This window comes from Drosophila willistoni, unplaced genomic scaffold, assembly GCF_018902025.1.
Source record: "Drosophila willistoni isolate 14030-0811.24 unplaced genomic scaffold, UCI_dwil_1.1 Seg533, whole genome shotgun sequence".
Classification (NCBI taxonomy): Eukaryota; Metazoa; Arthropoda; class Insecta; order Diptera; family Drosophilidae; genus Drosophila; species Drosophila willistoni.
The window spans coordinates 85011-97841 of NW_025814461.1; the positions used below are offsets into that span (position 1 = coordinate 85011).

At 45.3% G+C, this 12831-nt stretch overlaps 2 protein-coding genes across 2 annotated transcripts; both read right to left on the minus strand.

The window, feature by feature from the left end:
• Positions 1-2037: 2037 nt before the first annotated feature.
• On the minus strand, positions 2038-2579 carry LOC124461573. Its single transcript, XM_047013091.1, has 2 exons — positions 2134-2579; positions 2038-2071 (listed from the first exon to the last, which is right to left on the minus strand). The coding sequence occupies exons 1-2, from the start codon at positions 2577-2579 to the stop codon at positions 2038-2040; spliced, it is 480 nt and encodes a 159-aa protein (XP_046869047.1).
• A 5491-nt stretch (positions 2580-8070) lies between these two features.
• LOC124461574 lies at positions 8071-8612 on the minus strand. Its single transcript, XM_047013092.1, has 2 exons — positions 8167-8612; positions 8071-8104 (listed from the first exon to the last, which is right to left on the minus strand). The coding sequence occupies exons 1-2, from the start codon at positions 8610-8612 to the stop codon at positions 8071-8073; spliced, it is 480 nt and encodes a 159-aa protein (XP_046869048.1).
• Positions 8613-12831: the final 4219 nt, after the last annotated feature.

Genomic DNA, 12831 nt, shown 5'->3' on the forward strand with positions numbered 1-12831 from the left:
AGTGTATCCTATTTTTCCGACTCAGGTAGTTCCGACATTGATTCGTGGGTGCAACAGATAGAAGAGTGTGCTATTACAGTACAATGGAACAAGTTACAGACCTTTATATATGCCAAACAGTTGTTAGCTGCGACAGCCAAATCATTTTTTCGAAGTCAACATGGTATACACAATTTGGAGATATTAAAAGCAGCATTGCAAAGAATTTGGTTCGAAACGATTAGCAGCTGAGATTCATAGAATATTATCGCAACGTTCTTAGAAAAGATAGGAGTCTTTACATGTAAATTTGTATGCTTTAATGGAAATTGCCAAACCAGTGAGTTTGGACGATGAGAGCTTGATAGAATATATTGTAAAGGACATTCCAGACTCACAAGTAAATAAAGCTATTCTATTTCAAGCCTGGAATCTGGATAACTGAAATTTCAAATAAATTCGTATTAGTAAGTTCGTGCTTCACACAAGTTTGAGGCTCAGTCAGGAAAAAGGATTAATCAGGGTAAAATAATCTAACGTTATTGTTGAGTTTGGCGCTAAGGTTCGATGTTTTAGCGGGCCCACAAGAAAACACTCTACTTTTCACGTGATACTTCATTTATTTCTTCCACGTGTATTTCTTATGCTGTGTGTATGGTGTGTGTGCCGTATGCGAGTCGTTATTATGCCGCCGTTTGAGAGCCGCTATGGTTGTAAGCGAGCCGCTATTAATTAATCGCCCTTACTCGCGGTTGTAACCAAACTGTTCTGTCCGCCGCTTAGTAACAAGCATAGAACCTAACATGTAAGCTTAAAGCGCAAGATGCAACGGTTAATTTCCCAGCACGTAGGCTGGCGCTTAAGAATAAGTATGAAAATGAAAGAGAATGAGTGATATGGGTTAAGCCATTGGTGGCTGCGTCGGGTCTGCTGGGCAGAAAGCAGAATTTCGGCGGCAACATTCCCCCCCCAGTAAAGCTGCTCTCTTCAGGGGTTGCTTTGCTCCAAAACAGCCGACGTCTAATACAGCTACTTTAGCCAGCTGGCCGTTGAAGAGTCCCGTTGGCAGTTCTGATGATCACTTGACGCACCTGGTTGTCTTTGGCCAGGATTGTTTGCTCGACTATACCTTTTGGCCATCTATTTCGGGGCAGAGTCTCGTCCAATATTACAACGACGTCTCCAGCTGCTATTGGTGGTCTCTTCGTAAACCGTTTTCCTCGCCTGGCTAAATCGTGAACGTATTCGCGTACCCATCGTCGCCAGAATTGATCGGCGAATTCTTGTACAGCTTGCCACATGTGCTGTACGGTATGTATGGTTTCGAAGACTGGTTAATAGTTGCATGCTGATCCTAGTAGTAGATGGTTAGGGCTGATAGCCTCGCCGTCTTTGCTGTCCAGAGAGACACAAGTAAGCGGTCTGGAATTTAGGATGAATTCCACTTCCCAGAGTGCGCTTTGTAGGCCCTCGATGGTGAATTTTCTCGCTGGGCAGATTGCGTAGAGTACAGTCTTGACGGAACGAACAAGTCGCTCCCATGCTCCCCCATATGAGGAGCGGCTGGTGGATTAAGTTTCCATTTGATGTCATCGAACGCCGGTTGCACGGCGTTGAAGTTGATCGTCTGCGCTTTGTCACAGATAATCTTTTCAGCAGTTAGTGCCATTGTCGCTGTAAATTTCTCTCGGGGTCCCGCGCCGATTGATGAAGTTTCGGATGCACATTATGCACGATGCAGTGTCCAAAGAGCACGCCAGTTCTATATGCACTGCCCGTATGGTTAGGCAGGTGAAAAGGTGAAGGAACGTTGGTAGGCAGCCAGCCTGGCGATGGGCAAGGGAGCCATTTGCGGTGGAACAGGCATGGCGCTCTCATTTTTACAGTGTTGGCCGCATGCTCCGCATGTATAAGACTCGTAGGCGTGGTATGTAAAACATGCCTCGAATCCTGTTAATACACGTCTCATGGGATGTGTGGTGCATTCCTCATGATACCAGTTCACTATGAGCCGCGTAGTGTGGTGCCCATATGGGAGCAGTATTTGGTTTTGGCCGTTTAGGTTTTCTGCTCGCCCTCGGGTACGTAGGAGCTGGTTTTCATCTAGAAAGATATTCAAACATATGAGTTTAGAATTTGTTTTTAAAGGTTTACCTCTCTTTAAGTTGCGCCTTAAGTTGCGAATTTCTCCGCAGTAGGAGTGTGCGTGCCTGCTGAATCATCTCGTAAGACACCTCTGTAGGTGGCGATGCCTTTTTTTGTTTCGCTTTCAGTTTCTCAATGTAGAGAATAAAGCGCGCTAAAGCTGGATATAGCCTGCGCCAGTCGGAAAAATATTCCGCGTTAAGTTTTAGCTCCATCGGCGAATTGTCGATGAAGAGTATGTTATGCCTGACTTCAGCATTGTTTGGTGGCCCCAAATCATCGCATTTTGGCCACTCGTGTTGATCCTGCAGCAAATAGTCTGGACCGTGTAGCCAAGTTTTATATTTATTGGCGTTGTTTGTTTTAGTAGCACGATCTGCAGGGTTAAGGTTGGTTGGAACCCAGTTCCATTGGCTAACGTTTGTGAATTCCAATATTTCGCCCACGCGGTGCATGACGAAGCCATTTGAGAACAGTCTTGTAGTCGGACCAATAACAACTCGAGTTAATTGACAAACTTGGATTGCGTTTGGATTCGGTTACTCAGCTTTGCTCCGTATCCATTTGGGTAACAATGCGTCGGGCAAACCAGTATCCCAGCCAATGCCGCTTCTCCAGACTTCTTGCAGTAGGATTTTTAGCTCTATTGTAAAGCATGAGATAAAGCCGAGTGGGTCGTACATTGACATAAGTACTTGCAAGAGCTCGCGTTTGGTTGGTGTTTTGTCGCTGTCTAAAACGTTGCGCTTCAGCCTGGCGAACTTGCAGATGAATGTGAATACGTCGGAGTTCGGCATCCAATATAAGCCGAGTACCTTTTCTGTTGCAGTAATTTCGACAGCTTCGGGAAGTAGCGAATCGCTCTTTAGTATTCGTAGGACCTCCTTTGAGTTCGAAGACCAATTGCGTATGTGGAAACCACCTGCTGCATGGATGTCTCTGACTTGAGTTGCGATGTTTCCGACTTCCACGTAGTTGTCGCCGCTGTATATAAAATCATCCACGTAGTGGTAGTCCTTCATGGCTTGTGCTGTTTGAGGGTACTGTTGGCAGAATCGATCTGCATTTTTGTCACGAATAAAGTGTGCAATGCATGGTGCGCAATTGATTCCGAAAGTAAGCGCTTCCATAACATAGACGTTAGGCTCTTGCCTCTCGGATTTGCTGTCGAACCACAGAAACCTTTGCGCATGAGAGTAAGAGGTCAAACAGGGAGATTAGGAGATCTGGACCACTCCAGATGTAGTCATTCAGGGCCTTGCCACCGGATTGGGCGGCTGCATCCCATACAACCCGGACCTTCTCTGGTTTATTTGCATTTTTAGTTATGAAGGTTGGTAGATACCATGTCCGTCGGATTGGTGCAGCTATTTCCTCCGGCGTCAGCATGCGAGCATAGCCCTTTTCGACGAGGTTGTCGATTTGCTTGGTTGTCGGGAAAATTGCTTTTGTAGGCATTTAAGCCGTTGTAGTGCGTTTGCGTAGCTATCAGGTAATAAAACTTCAGGGTCTTTCCACATTGGACCGACCTCGTACCTGCCGTTCTTCAAGGCGGTAGTAGATTCAAGTCTGGTTAGAGCTTGAGTTTCTTCTGGTGATGATAGCGGTTTTACTGTGGTAGCGTCTAATGAGAACGCTTGTTTGATGATCTCATGCAGCTTGGCGTCTGCGTCTCGGCATCCACACATGTGAACGCTGACATTAGCTCTAGTGGCCCTTGATGGCGTGGAGCTTTGTAGTGCCCATCCCAGTCGCGTCTTTGACGCTATTGGTTGGTGCCATGCCCCCTCTTTGATTTTAAGGGGTACGGCGAGGTTCCAGTTATTTGTGCCGATTAGGATGCTTGGGCGTGCGTTGGTGTATGATGCTATCGGTAGTCCCGCTAGGTGGGGGAATTCTTTGGCGGGAGCCCTTATGTCGATAGACTGTACAGGTAGATCCAGGGTATCTACACTGTGAACCTCTTCCAAGTAGAATTGATTGCCATTATGTGGGTTGGCAACCGTAAGCGTGACACGTTCCGATGCATTTTCTTCGCGTGTTGTATCGTTGGTCCATTTTAGGCACAGTGGATCTGGAACTCCTTTTAAGAGAGTTGCTTAAAGACCTTGTTGTCGATGAGCGTTAGTGCCGATCCCTCATCTAGAAGTGCAAAAGTGTTAGTGACTTTTGTTTTATTGATGATTTGTATTGGAATGACACGGAAATATGTTGAGCCAGATTTTCTGGATCGCTGGGTGTGCTTGCCCTCCGGCGTATGCACGTTGGTGACCATAGCTGGCCTGTTTGGGCTGCTGGGTATCGCAGCCTCTGGTATTGGCTGCATCTCGTGGATCAATGGGTAATGTTTGCTTCGGCAGCCTCGTATGCCGCAAACCTTTTCACTTTGGCACTTTTGGTGATCTAAACTGTCATCACCCGTTTAGGCATTGTTGGCAGAGCTTGTGATTTTTCGGAAAAGACATCTTTCGCTGATGTGGCGTGGCTTTGAACGATGAACTGTGTATTTTGTGCCCAGGTTCGTTACATACGACGCACGTAATTTCCTTGACCTGCTCCTTAGGTGCCTCTGTGTGATGATTTAGGCTTCCGCTCTTCTTATGGTAAAGCGGCGATGTTACCTGGCTTGCTGCTTCAGCTATGTCGTAGATCCATTTGCTAAAAGATTCCATTGATAGTACCTTAGTGTCTTTGGGAAACATTGCCCACTGCAGCTTCAATTGTGTGGGGAGTTTCTCTAGTAGCTCTTGTACGAGCATCGGGTTTTGTATGTAACCTGTGAGTCCACATGCTTCCGTCGTTGGGTAGATGTTTCGTACACACAGTCCGTATTCGATAAGTGGTTCAAGCTTATCTTTTATTGCGGGTAGTTGCCGCGTTTTTTCCAGTAAGTTGTGCAAAATATGCTCTGGCCGACCGAAACACATACGTAATGTTTGTATGATTTCAGGGACCATTGCTGGTATAGGGAGTTTGGATTGAACTAACTCACTCGTCGTGCTGATCAAGAATATATATACTTTATATGGTCGGAAATGCTTCCCTCTATGTGTTGCACACTTCTGACCAAAATTAATTATTTGGATTATGTTATTGATAAAATATCATGCTTGCTAAACTGTCCGACCCCTAAAATTTGAAGAAAGTCCTAGGGATTCTTGGTATTTACGGGTGGTACCGTAGGTTTATTCCAAATTTCTCCGATCTTACATGCCCTACAACAGACGTTTTGTCCGCAAAAAAAAAAGTTTATGTGGGTACCAGAGGCCGAAAAAGCTCGTCCGGGATATTGTTAAAAATTTAACATACATATAACACTGTGTGAGTGAAATAGACAACAAATCAACTTCTAAGAAGTGACAAAGCAAACGCTTTTTTTGTCGGCATCATTGTGTAAGAGCAAGCGAGATAGGCTATGCTGGATTTATTGCATAAAATCGTTGATGCCCAAATACGCGAGGTAAAACGTCGGCAGAGGCAGGGGCAACCCGTTGGCAGAGGCAGAAGCTGGACGCGGCAAGAGAGAAAACGTCAGGAGAGGCCCGACAACCCGCTGGCATAAATTAAACGAAGACTTCGTGGGGCAGGAGCGGACTTGGGTAAATTTTTGGGGACTATAGATAGTTCTAATGGTTAATTGAATTTATTCAAACTAACCTTAGCATTAATTATTGGTATTGAACAAAGAAAATATTGTAATATTGAGCTTGACGAGGTTATGGGATTGCGAGTCGCAGATTTGCGAAATAAGTTGGCCGAATTGAACCTTAGCACAGTGGGAAGAAAACGCGATTTACAGAATAGACTTTTTACGCATTACAAAATTCAAGACCAGGATAGCGAGGAAGAATCAGTAGTAACAGTTACGGGCGAACTGCCTACAAATAATTTTAGTCGATCTTGGTACATCTTAAAAGGGCAGTGTATCCTATTTTTCCGACTCAGGTAGTTCCGACATTGATTCGTGGGTGCAACAGATAGAAGAGTGTGCTATTACAGTACAATGGAACAAGTTACAGACCTTTATATATGCCAAACAGTTGTTAGCTGCGACAGCCAAATCATTTTTTCGAAGTCAACATGGTATACACAATTTGGAGATATTAAAAGCAGCATTGCAAAGAATTTGGTTCGAAACGATTAGCAGCTGAGATTCATAGAATATTATCGCAAAGTTCTTAGAAAAGATAGGAGACTTTACATGTAAATTTGTATGCTTTAATGGAAATTGCCAAACCAGTGAGTTTGGACGATGAGAGCTTGATAGAATATATTGTAAAGGACATTCCAGACTCACAAGTAAATAAAGCTATTCTATTTCAAGCCTGGAATCTGGATAACTGAAATTTCAAATAAATTCGTATTAGTAAGTTCGTGCTTCACACAAGTTTGAGGTTCAGTCAGGAAAAAGGATTAATCAGGGTAAAATAATCTAACGTTATTGTTGAGTTTGGCGCTAAGGTTCGATGTTTTAGCGGGCCCACAAGAAAACACTCTACTTTTCACGTGATACTTCATTTATTTCTTCCACGTGTATTTCTTATGCTGTGTGTATGGTGTGTGTGCCGTATGCGAGTCGTTATTATGCCGCCGTTTGAGAGCCGCTATGGTTGTAAGCGAGCCGCTATTAATTAATCGCCCTTACTCGCGGTTGTAACCAAACTGTTCTGTCCGCCGCTTAGTAACAAGCATAGAACCTAACATGTAAGCTTAAAGCGCAAGATGCAACGGTTAATTTCCCAGCACGTAGGCTGGCGCTTAAGAATAAGTATGAAAATGAAAGAGAATGAGTGATATGGGTTAAGCCATTGGTGGCTGCGTCGGGTCTGCTGGGCAGTAAGCGAATTTCGGCGGCAACATTCCCCCCCAGTAAAGCTGCTCTCTTCAGGGGTTGCTTTGCTCCAAAACAGCCGACGTCTAATACAGCTACTTTAGCCAGCTGGCCGTTGAAGAGTCCCGTTGGCAGTTCTGATGATCACTTGACGCACCTGGTTGTCTTTGGCCAGGATTGTTTGCTCGACTATACCTTTTGGCCATCTATTTCGGGGCAGAGTCTCGTCCAATATTACAACGACGTCTCCAGCTGCTATTGGTGGTCTCTTCGTAAACCGTTTTCCTCGTCTGGCTAAATCGTGAACGTATTCGCGTACCCATCGTTGCCAGAATTGATCGGCGAATTCTTGTACAGCTTGCCACATGTGCTGTACGGTATGTATGGTTTCGAAGACTGGTTTATAGTTGCTTGCTGATCCTAGTAGTAGATGGTTAGGGCTGATAGCCTCGCCGTCTTTGCTGTCCAGAGAGACAAAAGTAAGCGGTCTGGAATTTAGGATGAATTCCACTTCCCAGAGTGCGCTTTGTAGGCCCTCGATGGTGAATTTTCTCGCTGGGCAGATTGCTTAGAGTACAGTCTTGACGGAACGAACAAGTCGCTCCCATGCTCCCCCCATATGAGGAGCGGCTGGTGGATTAAGTTTCCATTTGATGTCATCGAACGCCGGTTGCACGGCGTTGAAGTTGATCGTCTGCGCTTTGTCACAGATAATCTTTTTAGTGCCATTGTCGCTGTAAATTTCTCTCGGGGTCCCGCGCCGATTGATGAAGTTTCGGATGCACATTATGCACGATGCAGTGTCCAAAGAGCACGCCAGTTCTATATGCACTGCCCGTATGGTTAGGCAGGTGAAAATAACGCCCCATCTTTTTTTGCTTCGCCGTACTACAGCAACTAGAAGGGGCCCGAAGTAGTCGATACCGACGTAAGTGAAGGAACGTTGGTAGGCAGCCAGCCTGGCGATGGGCAAGGGAGCCATTTGCGGTGGAACAGGCATGGCGCTCTCATTTTTACACGTCTCATGGGATGTGTGGTGCATTCCTCATGATACCAGTTCACTATGAGCCGCGTAATGTGGTGCCCATATGGGAGCAGTATTTGGTTTTGGCCGTTTAGGTTTTCTGCTCGCCCTCGGGTACGTAGGAGCTGGTTTTCATCTAGAAAGATATTCAAACATATGAGTTTAGAATTTGTTTTTAAAGGTTTACCTCTCTTTAAGTTGCGCCTTAAGTTGCGAATTTCTCCGCAGTAGGAGTGTGCGTGCCTGCTGAATCATCTCGTAAGACACCTCTGTAGGTGGCGATGCCTTTTTTTGTTTCGCTTTCAGTTTCTCAATGTAGAGAATAAAGCGCGCTAAAGCTGGATATAGCCTGCGCCAGTCGGAAAAATATTCCGCGTTAAGTTTTAGCTCCATCGGCGAATTGTCGATGAAGAGTATGTTATGCCTGACTTCAGCATTGTTTGGTGGCCCCAAATCATCGCATTTTGGCCACTCGTGTTGATCCTGCAGCAAATAGTGTGGACCGTGTAGCCAAGTTTTATATTTATTGGTGTTGTTTGTTTTAGTAGCAAGATATGCAGGGTTAAGGTTGGTTGGAACCCAGTTCCATTGGCTAACGTTTGTGAATTCCAGTATTTCGCCCACGCGGTGCATGACGAATTGCTGAAACTTTCGTGGATCCATACGAAGCCATTTGAGAACAGTCTTGTAGTCGGACCAATAACAACTCGAGTTAATTGACAAACTTGGATTGCGTTGGATTCGGTTACTCAGCTTTGCTCCGTATCCATTTGGGTAACAATGCGTCGGGCAAACCAGTATCCCAGCCAATGCCGCTTCTCCAGACTTCTTGCAGTAGGATTTTTAGCTCTATTGTAAAGCATGAGATAAAGCCGAGTGGGTCGTACATTGACATAAGTACTTGCAAGAGCTCGCGTTTGGTTGGTGTTTTGTCGCTGTCTAAAACGTTGCGCTTCAGCCTGGCGAACTTGCAGATGAATGTGAATACGTCGGAGTTCGGCATCCAATATAAGCCGAGTACCTTTTCTGTTGCGGTAATTTCGACAGCTTCGGGAAGTAGCGAATCGCCCTTTAGTATTCGTAGGACCTCCTTTGAGTTCGAAGACCAATTGCGTATGTGGAAACCACCTGCTGCATGGATGTCTCTGACTTGAGTTGCGATGTTTCCGACTTCCACGTAGTTGTCGCCGCTGTATATAAAATCATCCACGTAGTGGTAGTCCTTCATGGCTTGTGCTGTTTGAGGGTACTGTTGGCAGAATCGATCTGCATTTTTGTCACGAATAAAGTGTGCAATGCATGGTGCGCAATTGATTCCGAAAGTAAGCGCTTCCATAACATAGACGTTAGGCTCTTGCCTCTCGGATTTGCTGTCGAACCACAGAAACCTTTGCGCATGAGAGTAAGAGGTCAAACAGGGAGTTTAGGAGATCTGGACCACTCCAGATGTAGTCATTCAGGGCCTTGCCACCGGATTGGGCGGCTGCATCCCATACAACCCGGACCTTCTCTGGTTTATTTGCATTTTTAGTTATGAAGGTTGGTAGATACCATGTCCGTCGGATTGGTGCAGCTATTTCCTCCGGCGTCAGCATGCGAGCATAGCTCTTTTCGACGAGGTTGTCGATTTGCTTGGTGATTTGCTCCTTCAACTGTGGTTGTCGGGAAAATTGCTTTTGTAGGCATTTAAGCCGTTTTAGTGCGTTTGCGTAGCTATCAGGTAATAAAACTTCAGGGTCTTTCCACACTAGACCGACCTCGTACCTGCCGTTCTTCAAGGCGGTAGTAGATTCAAGTCTGGTTAGAGCTTGAGTTTCTTCTGGTGATGATAGCGGTTTTGCTGTGGTAGCGTCTAATGAGAACGCTTGTTTGATGATGTCATGCAGCTTGGCGTCTGCGTCTCGGCATCCACACATGTGAACGCTGACATTAGCTCTAGTGGCCCTTGATGGCGTGGAGCTTTGTAGTGCCCATCCCAGTCGCGTCTTTGACGCTATTGGTTGGTGCCATGCCCCCTCTTTGATTTTAAGGGGTACGGCGAGGTTCCAGTTATTTGTGCCGATTAGGATGCTTGGGCGTGCGTTGGTGTATGATGCTATCGGTAGTCCCGCTAGGTGGGGGAATTCTTTGGCGGGAGCCCTTATGTCGATAGACTGTACAGGTAGATCCAGGGTATCTACACTGTGAACCTCTTCCAAGTAGAATTGATTGCCATTATGTGGGTTGGCAACCGTAAGCGTGACACGTTCCGATGCATTTTCTTCGCGTGTTGTATCGTTGGTCCATTTTAGGCACAGTGGATCTGGAACGCCTTTTAAGCGAGTTGCTTAAAGACCTTGTTGTCGATGAGCGTTAGTGCCGATCCCTCATCTAGAAATGCAAAAGTGTTAGTGACTTTTGTTTTATTGATGATTTGTATTGGAATGACACGGAAATATGTTGAGCCAGATTCTCTGGATCGCTGGGTGTGCTTGCCCTCCGGCGTATGCACGTTGGTGACCATAGCTGGCCTGTTTGGGCTGCTGGGTATCGCAGCCTCTGGTATTGGCTGCATCTCGTGGATCAATGGGTGATGTTTGCTTCGGCAGCCTCGTATGCCGCAAACCTTTTCACTTTGGCACTTTTGGTGATGTAAACCGTCATCACCCGTTTAGGCATTGTTGGCAGAGCTTGTGATTTTTCGGAAAAGACATCTTTCGCTGATGTGGCGTGGCTTTGAACGATGGGCAGCTGTGTATTTTGTGCCCAGGTTCGTTACATACGACGCACGTAATTTCCTTGACCTGCTCCTTAGGTGCCTCTGTGTGATGATTTAGGCTTCCGCTCTTCTTATGGTAAAGCGGCGATGTTACCTGGCTTGCTGCTTCAGCTATGTCGTAGATCCATTTGCTAAAAGATTCCATTGATAGTACCTTAGTGTCTTTGGGAAACATTGCCCACTGCAGCTTCAATTGTGTGGGGAGTTTCTCTAGTAGCTCTTGTACGAGCATCGGGTTTTGTATGTAACCTGTGAGTCCACATGCTTCCATCGTTGAGTAGATGTTTCGTACACACAGTGCGTATTCGATAAGTGGTTCAAGCTTATCTTTTATTGCGGGTAGTTGCCGCGTTTTTTCCAGTAAGTTGTGCAAAATATGCTCTGGCCGACCGAAACACATACGTAATGTTTGTATGATTTCAGGGACCATTGCTGGTATAGGGAGTTTGGATTGAACTAACTCACGTGCTTTTCCCTTTAGGCTAGCTTGCAGCCGCATAAGATTTTCTGCATTCGTATACCCAGCGATTTCCGTACTTGTCTGAAAACTACTGTAGAAAAGAGGCCAGTTCTGAGGATTGCCATCAAATGTTGGAAGCTCTTTCGGTATCGCTTGACGGGCTGCAAGTTGTGCCGCGCTTGGTATTGCTGTGTTTAGGTCTATGTCCATTCGCACTTTACTTTCTGGATAGTCCCTGCAGCCCTGTTTTGAGTATTTGTGAAATTCCAGGGCGCCATCGGCGTAGCACTTAAGTGCAGTTGTTGGCGTGTCGTAGCACGCGTGTTGTTTGAGGTTAGGAACGGCAGCTGCTGTGCCTCGTGATCGTAATGCCACGTGTCACGCACAGCTGAGTGTGTGACCATCGCTTTTTGTTTGGCAGAAGTAAAAATAGGAACAGCCGTCCTAGCTGTGACCGGGAATATTATTGGCGGGCATACTCCAAAGTCCCGATCCGGTTCGGGTAGCGGCCCCGTTCGTTTTGCTGGTGACGAAGTAGCCTGAGGTTCGCCTGCTCGTGTGGTATTTCCGAGGTTCTGCAGAGCGTTGCTCAATATGATTGTGATGACTTCCGATGACACGTTGACACAGTCGCAGTTCCAGCTGTTCTCAGATTTCTCGTCTATTACTCCAACGCAGTCGAAATGATACCAGGAACAGCATCGATTGCATTGTACCATGCGGTCATTGTCTTCCTGCATGCATTTCTTGCAATGATATATTCCACTTGATAAGTCTTTTGTTGCCATGGATTACCAATGAGTTTATACTTTTAAGCGATGTTGATTAGTTATGTGCCCTATGTAGGTCGTAAACGGTTGACCGTTGAGGTTATGTATCACAATTTAGTGATTGGTTATGCAATCATCGAGGTTAACCTCTATATGATTGGCGTGTAGAACCGTGGGTTGACCCGTCGAGTTGAGTTAAATAATTAACTTTTTCGGTTCATTTAGTGGAAGGACTTGTAGATAGTGGCGCTGGTTTATGTCTTATGCGAAGAAATATTTACTTTATGATTGGATCGAAACCGTTATTAGGCGGAGCTAGACACTTGATGACTTTCGGTAGTTATGAACATAGCATTCCATGTAGTGCCAGATCAGGGCATAAGTTTTGATGCTATAGTGGTTCGAACGATATTGAACACTGTCAATATAAGTGTAACAACAAATGGATCTAATTTTGCTATTCGCAGCCATATAGCAGTTTGGTACACCGATAGTAAGCCAAATAGAGGCTGATATTCAGAGAGAATGTAAATTCTTCATCACAAATATTAAAGATAGGGATAAGAGTTTAGACATAAATCTGTCGCATTTGAACTATTTGATAAAAGGGGCAGTAATGAAATTAATATGGTACCACAAGCCAATAAGAAATACGAATTGACCAGTAAGCATGAAAATTATATTGAGCGACGAAATACCTGTATATCAGCACCCGAGACGTTTAGCCCTTTGTGACCAGGAAATCGTTGATAAACAAATTCAAGAATGTCTTGCAGAGAAAATAGAACAAATGTCTTAGTCTCGAAAAAGAATGGTCAGAAACGTTTATGCTGTGTCTACAGGAAATTAAACGAAAAGATTCTT

Excerpts from the sequence above, each read along its gene's own strand:
- LOC124461573 (XM_047013091.1), bottom strand. The coding sequence starts at position 2,579 with ATGCACCGCGTGGGCGAAATATTGGAATTCACAAACGTTAGCCAATGG. Across the intron at positions 2,072-2,133 it reads AAGGCGCAACTTAAAGAGAG|CTCCTACGTACCCGAGGGCG; the intron begins GTAAACCTTTAA and ends GATGAAAACCAG.
- LOC124461574 (XM_047013092.1), bottom strand. The coding sequence starts at position 8,612 with ATGCACCGCGTGGGCGAAATACTGGAATTCACAAACGTTAGCCAATGG. Across the intron at positions 8,105-8,166 it reads AAGGCGCAACTTAAAGAGAG|CTCCTACGTACCCGAGGGCG; the intron begins GTAAACCTTTAA and ends GATGAAAACCAG.